General features: G+C 41.3%; 1 protein-coding gene across 1 annotated transcript; it reads left to right on the plus strand.

Moving 5' to 3' along the window:
* Window positions 1-7: 7 nt before the first annotated feature.
* Window positions 8-4,616, plus strand: sdf2l1 (stromal cell-derived factor 2-like 1). The gene is made up of 3 exons (XM_085787336.1): window positions 8-243; window positions 2,175-2,371; window positions 4,110-4,616. Exons 1-3 carry the CDS (start codon window positions 66-68, stop codon window positions 4,386-4,388), a joined length of 654 nt encoding a protein of 217 aa, XP_085643462.1. The 5' UTR covers window positions 8-65; the 3' UTR covers window positions 4,389-4,616.
* The last annotated feature ends 5,616 nt before the right edge of the window (window positions 4,617-10,232 follow it).

The following is a 10,232-nucleotide window of genomic DNA, read 5'->3' on the forward strand; positions in this document are numbered from 1 at the left end:
GTGCGTGTGTTGCGGCGAGTATGATGAGTGTTGTGCCCAGAATGTGATGAGAGTAGAGAGAGGAAATGAAGCTATCTGCCGCGGTTCTGTTGTTGGTGAGGTTGCTGCTGGTTCTGCTGCTGTGGTCCAGCTGTGAGGGGAGAGAGTCGGAGCAAAACTACGTAACGTGTGGCTCTCTGGTCAAACTGCTCAACACCAGACACAACGTCCGCCTGCACTCCCACGATGTCAAGTACGGCTCAGGTAAGGTGATTCAACCGGTTAGTATCCAGCTGTTACGAGTCTGGCGACTGGGTGTCTCATTTCCTTTTTAATGTAAACACTTGAACGTCCATTGAGCCAAATAAACAGAGTAGTGGTGTGTCCCTCGCTTCGATGAATAGTTAACATACGGCCCTATGGTGATGGAGAAGCGCTGTGGCGGATGAACAGGTGAACATACTGTCACTTGAAAGCGAAGGGAAATGAATATTCTTCAGTATGTAAATGTAAAATTCAGTATAAATATATCTGTTGTATTTAATTGTGAGAAGTGTTTATGGTATTTATTGAGGCGTTGTATTTTTGCCTGTTTTTGCTGTCCCCGATGCACGATAAGCAGGATGCAGGGGCGTGACAGACCGCTGGGGGGCGCACCCTCCCTCCTGGTCGGTAGGCTGGAGGTGTCTCACCAGCAGAAAACTGAAGACAGTTATTTACAGTGGGGAAAATAAGTATTTGACCCCCTGCTGATTTTTGTCCTCATTTCATTTGATCAAATGGAAAATAAATTGTTGCATTTATTAATTCTGGATTTTTTTCTATTGATATTCTGTCTCTCTCTGTTAAAATTAATTTATCATAAAAACTAAAGACTGCCCATTTCTTTGTAGGGGAGAAAAAAAAATTAAAAAATCAACAGGGGATCTAATCCTTATTTTTCCCCACTGTACATACATGAATCTGCCCCACATCTGCTGAAACTCTGTAAAGCTGCCAATAAGAGTGAGTGGGGTTTTTACAAATAGAGGGCCTGAAAGTGAAACGGACTGAATTCAAATCAGCCTTGATGTTTCACAGGAAGAGGGTGTGAGATAAGGCTCAACAGCTGGGTTAAGTCCTATGGCTGGTCTAACTCAACGCTATTAAATGATCAACACAAGTGCACATACAGTTTTGTTTTGTTTTATTTGTTAGGATCCCCATTAGCTGCGCTCTAGAACGCCGCTACAGTTCTCAAATAGCCTATGATATATGGTTGATGAGTTGATTTTTTTTCAGCATTGGTCAGTCAGACAGCAACCACTAAAGACTGTCTTTCATTGATGGTTGTCACTGCTCTGTTCAGAAGACAGAGATTGTTGCAGCAAGAACAGCTTTGTATAATGCTGTACTGAATTACTGCCTAAATGAATTCTCAGACAGGCAGAGCTTTAGAATAAAAGTAAATACTCCTTTCCATAGTGAAAAAAAACTCAACAACGCGTTTCGCCTGTTGATTGTCATCAGGTGCTTAAGTAGACCAGGTGAATTGCATCGTAATCTTAACAGCCTGACAATCATTCCATGAAATAGATATACAAATTTATTCAAAGGCATATAAATACCATAAATAGGAATCCATCTAGTAAATGTAAATATACAGAAAAAAAAAAGATCTAAGAAAAGCGAATATAATAAAGAAGTATAATTAGGACCCATTACAACAATGAGATAAGAATACACAATATAATTCAACTGTACCAACTATAAAAGAAGAGTGTGTATACAGTGAGTAATAGAAATACACAAATTCCATACTTCACCTTTACTTTTACTCTTACCATATAAACTTCACAAAATATCTGCTTAACAAATTTGTTTTGACTTAAAATGCTAACCCCCAATCACTGTTGTCTGCAGAAAACAGGCAGTGGACAAATAGAGTCTGTAGTATCTGTTTCTGAGTCAACAGTCATGATGTCACTCTGTCAATAAATACTTATAGTACCAAAAGAATACATTCATAGATGATGTCATGTCCTCCTGCAGCCATAAAGATGAATCCAGCCATAATCTGGAAGCATGGTCTATTGCTGTCCAACAGGACATGGACCAGCTCCTGTAACAACTGAACCCACAAGTTCTGACATTAAATGAAGCTAAACTGTCTATCATTCCTTTGGTGCTCTGTTTGTGTGTGTGTGTGTGTGCAGGCAGTGGACAGCAGTCTGTAACTGGAGTGGAAAATGCCGACGATGCCAATAGTTACTGGCAGATCCGTGGGAAGCCCAACCGTCCATGTCAACGTGGAGTAGCCATCAAATGTGGGCAGACCATCCGCATCACCCACATGAAGACTGGCCGAAATCTTCACACACACCACTTCAGCTCACCTCTGTCCAATAACCAGGTCAGACAGTGACACACGCTCACTGTTGTTTTGGGCAACAATTAAAGGGATAGTTCAACATTTTGGCAAATTGGCCCATTGCCATAATCCCTATAGAGGGATTATCAGCCTACGTCACTGACGTTCTACTGCGCATGTCGCCTGCAGAAAGAGAGCAGCAAGAGCCGTGATCATGTCTTTTTGTGCTGTTAGTTGCACTAATTGTTTTGATAAAAATAACAAAACGCGCAAAATTTACAGAATAGCGTCAACTCGCACCCATTTCAAGGCAAACGAGAGAGAAAATAGTACATCGGCGATTAATTTCGAGCAATATAACATGTTAGATACGTTGGTTTGAATGGTGATAAAGCTAAATGCCCACAGGCACAGCTGGAGAACTGCAGAGAATGAGTTGTGAAATGTTTACTACGACAGTGACTTAAGACGAGGTCACATACTAATGGAAAGCAAGATGAGATTAATTAACGTTAAGATACATTGTTTTAGATTACCGGTACATACTCAGCCATGCATGTAACGTTATAGTTACGTTATGCAGTTGTTCCAGACTTTAGACAGGTCCGTCCTCTTCCCTCGTCTCTGACCAGCACAGCACAGCTGTCCTCACAGACACTGAGTTTTGTAATCGTGAGTATTTTCCTGAACATTATTGTCTGTTAAATAACTGTAGGTAACGTTAGGGATGCACAGTGACAGTGCTGTTTTTACCGATGACCGACGCCGTGCTGTGAGTGTCCGTGTCTTGTCCCGTGGCTGAGTTTCCGTTGCCGCGGTACAAACTCGATCCTCCGTCCTGACGTTTTTTTTTTTTTCCTGCCGTTATAAAACTATAAAATAGTCTATGCATAAAACACACACTACATCAGTAGGTGATAAACTGTTGTAGTAGGCTGACAACATCGCTAGCTAACACCGCTTTGACTACACTAGATCCATAGAGGTAACCATGACAACCGGTTCTTTCTGCAGTCAGGTTGCGCACGCATCCTGATTTGTTGGTAAACAGATAATCCCTCTATAGTCATAGCAGTAGGTTCGTTACCTTTAATTGTCGGTGCAAGCTATTTTTAGAACGGCGGAGCGGAGCGGCGAGCTGCTCAGAGCTACGCTACGGAGGCTAATGGGATTTCTTGGTTTCCCCCATCAAACTCATCAAATACACAATCCAACAACTCCAAAACGCTCTGGTGGACAAGTTATGACTTCACATTCACAACGCTATGAGATAATAACGGAACGTAATGTAATGAGACAGAGTTGTTCTCGAGATAAATTAATGCAAAACCACTGATGCGTGTTGCCTTCAGGGGCAGTCTTTCGGCAAGCAGTCTCATTTTACCTTGAAAACAACTCTGTCTCGTAACGTTCCGTTATTATCTCATAGCGTGGTGAATGTGCAGGTCACAACTTATCCACAAGAGCGTTTTGGAGTTGTTGGACTGTGTATTTGATGAGTTTGATCAGGGAAACCAAGAAATACCATTAGCCTCCATAGCGTAGCTCTGAGCAGCTCACGGCTCTGCTCCGCCGTTCTAAAAGTAGCTTGCACCAACAATTAAAGGTAACGCACCTACTGCTATGACTTTAGGGGCAATGGGCAAATTTCCCAAAATGTTGAACTATCCCTTTAAGCTCTATGGCACAGAGAAATGTCATCAGGCTTTGGAAACACATACAGTTACTTGCTCAAAGGATCACCACTATACACAAGTTTTCTTTTCTGTGTCCTGTGCAGGAGGTCAGCGCGTTTGGAGAGAACGGGGAGGGTGACGACCTGGACGTGTGGACGGTGCAGTGCGACGGCATCCATTGGGAGCGCGACGAGACTGTGCGCTTCAAACACTTGGGCACTGACGTCTTCCTGAGTGTGACCGGAGAACAGTACGGGCACCCCATCCGCGGCCAGCGGGAGGTGCACGGCATGAGCGCCCCCAGCCAGCACAACTGGTGGCGTGCCATGGAGGGCGTCTTCATTCAGCCCAGCCAAGAACTGCTGCGCCATGATGAGCTCTGACCGACGTCATGGCTGTGGCGTGTACACAGACAGAGTGATGTGTGAATGATGCTGTCCAATATTTGACTGACAACTTGTCTATGCACATGTGAAGCACCCTCCCATACTCTGGGTATCCTGAGAAGGGGTGGGGGTGGGGGTGGGGTAGTCATTTTGTTTATAGTGTATCCACTGGTCCTGCACACAGAATAGGATGGCATTGGGTTAACAACTGGACACAGCAACTCTGTGTGTCTGAGAGTGATAGCGTGTGTGTGTGTGTGATAGGTGGTGGCTGTCAGATTGACTTGGTCTTGGGGTTCAGGTTAGAATCAGGTTCAGGCTTATGCTAAAATCCTTTCCATTTAATTTCCCCCTCTACAGTTAATATCCCACAGTGACAGAGTTATAGAATTTTTGAAACCATTACATTTTATTCAATGAGAAATGCTACAATAAGACCTCAGACACTGAACTCTGGACTGAGTTGAAGATGTTGTCAGATTGGACGAGGACGTCATTGTTCAGGCCTCTCCAGAGATTTCTGATTGGGTGCAGGCCAGGGACATTCACAGGAGTTGTCTCTAAACCACTCCTGTGTTGTCTTGGCCGTCAGCTGAGGATTAATGAATGTGCTGTTAGAAAGTGAACTAAAGCCCAGTTTCACGTTCTGAGCTCTTGGCCAGGTTTTCACTGTTGGGATGATGTTGGGTAGGTGATGAGCAGTGCCTGTTTCCTCCACACATGATGCTCAGAACTGAGATAGTTCAGTCCCTATTTCATGAAAACAGACAGTCTGGCTTCTTCAGTCTTTAGGAGACTCTAAGCAGCTTTCATGTCATTTATTGAGGAGAGGCTTCATCTGGGCTGCAGTAGTCCTTGTGGAAGTCTCTCCATCTCCACTCAGTATCTCTGGAGGTCAGAAAGACCATCATGTCCTTGGTCTTCTCTGTTAGCAAGGCCCATCTCCCAGTTACTCTGTTTGGCCATACAGTTATAGTCCTTGTTGTTTCAGACTTCTGCAACTACCGGTATATAATATTCTAATTTTTCCTTTTTAATGAGTTTACAATGTTCACACCGCTTTGTATAAACAGTGCAGAGCTTGCTTTTCCCTGTTGAAATAATAGTACACATGTCACTCCACCAGGTTTCAAAGCATACAGTGAACATTAAGAAAAACAGAAAACCAATAGGCCAGGTCTCATTTGAAATAAGTCACAAATCAATGTAATACACTGGGAATTTTTATATTAGGACATACAATTGCAAATGCAAATAAAATGTATACACCCCAGCTGATTTGTTTTAAAGAGGTTTTTTGTTCTGACATGGATGTAAACATAGATTATGATTTTGCCCCATCAACAGGTCGCAGGGGTCACTGATGGTTTGATGAGTTGAACAGGTATGGGGGCAATGAAAGCACTCTCCTCTACCATCGCCATCACCACATGAGGGAATATCTTCATAAAGAATGCTTCATCCTTCAGGAGAGTTCAGAGATTTGGAGCAGTGAAGCTGTTGTGGCAGTTCATGGTGGAGGAACATCTCACTTACCTGCTCCACAGAAAGTTTGAATGACAAAACTCTTGCTGGTCAGGCTATGCAAAAGGTATTGCCACACATTAACAAAAGAAATCACAGTATGGACAATATCTGAACATCTTACCACTGTCTGTCTTGAGGTATTTATTCTTTTACATGAGAGACAAGTTGATTTCAAGGTCCCTGGTTCAACTGTAGACACTAACAGCACAAATACATAAACATGCCTTGTGTGTATGCTGCTGTGAGACTGGATGACCATCTTTTGTTTTATGTCTGCTAAAGACTACGCCATGAGAAAATCTCTACAGAGGGGCAACATATGCTCCTTCACTGGCTTTGTCTGCTGCCTGCTTTTCTTCCACCTGTTGTTCAGTACAAGAACAGGAGCAGGACGGATGGGCAAAGGTGGCATAGGCAACGTAGTAACAGCAAGAGAGGTTAGACAATAGAATAGTGTCAGATCTAGTGCAGCAGAATGTGTCAGTGACATATTTTTTATCAATAGAACAAAAGCAGACTACAAAAATTAATCACAAAAATAGACATAAGCCTGCTGTGCCCTGAACTGTCAATCATGAGTTGACATGATGAACACTGTCAAATTCAAGTTCAATAAAAAAATTATTTAAAAAGTAAATTTAAGTAAAAGTAAATATAAAAAGTCTTTCATCTTCTTTGTCTCCAGGGCCTAAAGAATTATTCTTGTACGCCACACTCATGAGATGGTTCTGAGTTCAGTATGGAGGGGGCTCTGGCTTTTGGCGTGGTGGCATCCAACTTTCAGGCTGTAAGTTTTAACAAGAGGATAACTTGCTGCTCAGGTTTATACTCATCTCACCTGGCAACTAGAGTGAAGCTGTAGCCCTAGCAGTGACCTACTGCAATGACAAACAAATGAGAAAAACGACTTTACTGAAAAGTAAAGTCAACACTAAAACTGACTTACAGGCATAGTAGACTACTATTCACAGCAGGCCACGCAGCCCTCACAGAAGATTAAAGATACAGGCCTATTGTATATGACTATTTTAAAAAGGAAACAAAAATTGACAAATGAAACCAGGAAAGACTATTGTCTCTAAAAGGCTGCACCAAGTGACATGTTGAAAATTCTACTTAAAAAAAAAAATCGGAGTTTTATTTATTAATTAATTTATTTTTTACCCCCTCGGCAGACCACGTGAGTGTGTTTTGCTGTTTGTAGCCTAATAGTCACATGACTTCCGTTTTTTGGGTTAAACGAAAGGGTAAGTTTTATTTTTTATTCCAGCAAATAGAATAGAACCACAATGATAAAACAGGCAGATGACAGATAGGCTATCATATTCGTTTTTAATTTCCATCTTTGACCATACCGAGTGGCCTGTTTCCTGCTGCTGCTGCTGCTGCTATTCCCCATCTTGTCCAGCAGGTGGCGACAAAATGCCATAAAAGCGTCCGGCGGGGGGCCCTCGTTGCCATCATCGTCAACATCCCCATCATCCTCAGCAGAGCTCGGTGGATGTTTAGTGCCGACAGACAGAACCGGCTCCATGGAGTCATGCTGACGGTCAGATGATCTGGATGTAAATGACTCGTCCAGCGCACCGACTATGGTGTGTCATGTCTGGCTGCTTCCTCCTGCGGTAGACGAATATCTGCCACCAGCATTAAACTGGGGGCTTTTATCATTTAACAGCGACGTCAGGTGAAGCTGATGGACTCGCCTGTGTTTTTCCCATTAGAAAAAAAATGTCTTAATGGAATGCTTGATGTTTCATAACTGAAATAATGCAGCTAATAGCCCACTTTTTATTTTCTTGGTCGTACTACATACAAATAAAAAAATGGAATTGCTTACTTAACATTCATTTGAACCAAACCCTTCATAGCCCACAGGATGAAACGTGCTGACAATCAAATGAACATCTACATCCAAAATAATTAAATTTGATGATTGATTGGTTAGTTCTCCAATCTTCTCCAAAATCAGATTTTAAGTGAATGATTTAAGCTTGAGGGGAAAATGTCCTCATGGCTAGTCACACTGAGGTCTTTAATTCAGACTATTAGCTTCTCAGGGGGTGTAGGGCGGTGATATAATTAAATTGGAGACTTCTGATCCACAAGTCACATTTTGCCATTTAAGTCCCAACATGTTGTGATTTTTCTTACATGATAAAATAGCATGAAGCAGAGAATGTGTTGTGTTTCTCTGTGTTGTTGAATTATTGCTGGGGTTTTACCTCCTTTCTCCACTGAGGTCTACTGCTGACCTTTAATGGAGCTTTGGTTGAGGTGTGGAGTGCAGAGGGAGCTTCCCATGGCTCTGCACTCACACACCCCAGCAGGCAAGTCAAAAGAAATGTAAAAGACCACCCACTTCTGAGTTGGAGGCACTGTGTTGTCCTATTATCTCGCCTGTGGTTCTAATGTTTCTGCAGCCCAAATGATTGACATGTACTGTCAGTCACGCTTCCACAGTCACTTTGTTCTTTATTTGTCATTTCATGGTTGAGGATGTAATCCATATCAATTTGAATTATTCCGTTCTTTCAGTGATACAGGTTTAAGATTTAGGATATATCAATCTAGAGGGCTGAAATATTTTCAGATAGTTTTATTCTTGGTCACGACAAGTGAAGCATGTTTCACACCGACAAACATTAAAGAGCTTTGATAGATCTATGTAAGGTAAGGAATACAAGATTACTGATACTGAAATGGGTTGTATATACATGTTACATATACAAACAAACAAAAAACAAATGCAGCTGAACAACAGTAAAGAAAAAACGGATAAATGTGGATTTAAATAGGGAATGAATCACAAATAGATATATACATATTTTTGTTAGTAGGCCTACCATCAAATGATTGAGGTTTGATATCTAATAATCCCCATAGAAGGTCATGAATAACCTTAATTAATTAATTTGATTACGTGATTTTCTTTTTCTTTTTCTTTTTTTATCAGGGAGAAACATACAAAGTCATTTCAATACCATTACACTCATACAGAGGGAGCTAAACAAAAACATGTATTTGGACAATTGTGTTAACATATTCTCCAAGCTATTACTCTCCCTTTCATTTTACAATGTTTTAAGTAGGAACATTCGAACAAAAGAAGTCACATATACTCATTTTTCCATCAAGATTAATAGACTGGTACTTCAAGCCTTGTAACAGAGAAAGCAGTTCAGGTCTCTGTGATCTTATATATCTGATCCATTTGGACCACCAACTCTTAAATTTCTCCAAATTGATTAAGTGATTTTCATTGTCAATTTCTACCTCTCACACTGCAACACTTTACTTTGCTTATAGGATAGTATGTATTTATTAAAATACATATTTACAGACAGTGTACTGGACATGTCTGTTTGATATGGCTCTGCAGCTTCTTCTAAATGTCACAACATAATATACAGATTTTTATCTTTCATCGACCCCTTCTATAACATTAAAAAATGTCCTTTTTCTCTCTCATTCATTCTTTTATTAGTCTGACTGTTGTAATTCCCCTTTACTCACACTTTTTCTTTTCATACATGTTTCAGAACTGTCTGTTTTCTAAACTGTTACTTTGCATGAAACTATTTTGCTCAACACTTATTTCTTTTCTGTTTTGTTTAACTCTTTGCAGGGATCAAAAGAAACTCCCTTGTGTCCTGTACGAAGTAGAACCCCCACCATCATCACAGAATAAAACACATACACCACCTCTTCATTTGGTCATGCCTTTATTCAAGTATTTATCTTCACGACAAGATGAAAGTGGGTAAGAGGCAGTTAAAGGGTTGGAGGTGTGGAGAGAAAGCGAGGCCCAGCTGACTGATGCCCTTTCATTATTGCACTGCTTGCTGCAGCTCCCACAGTAGTGCAACAGGGAAAGAGTGTCAAGCAGAGAGCGTCCCAGAGCTGTCGTTCCAGGTGGCAGAGGAAGAGCTGACTGCTGTGTTAAATCTGCCTGGATCCACTTCTTCTCAATTCAGTGTTGGTGAGTGTGAGAATACTGTAGCTGGACTTTTGGCATCATGTTTTTGTTTTATGGTGCAAATGTTTCATTCACACGTTCAGTTTTCCAGACTTTTGACTGAGCTACACAAATACCTACTTTGGGCTACAAAGGTTCATAATTGAAAAGTCAAATAACAGTAAAATGACTAACACCACTGCTTCCAACCAGTTTTAGTTTGAATAATGGGTTTGTAATATACTACATTATAAAGCCTTGAGTTTAGTGACATTAGTGCTGGACAGCAAATATCTAAAGAAGCAGCAGCTGATTACTGTATCTGCCTTATACCTGAAACAAGACTCCTTCCTGTG

This window comes from Trachurus japonicus, chromosome 9, assembly GCF_045865225.1.
Source record: "Trachurus japonicus isolate A0001 chromosome 9, Traja_1.0".
Taxonomy (NCBI): Eukaryota; Metazoa; Chordata; class Actinopteri; order Carangiformes; family Carangidae; genus Trachurus; species Trachurus japonicus.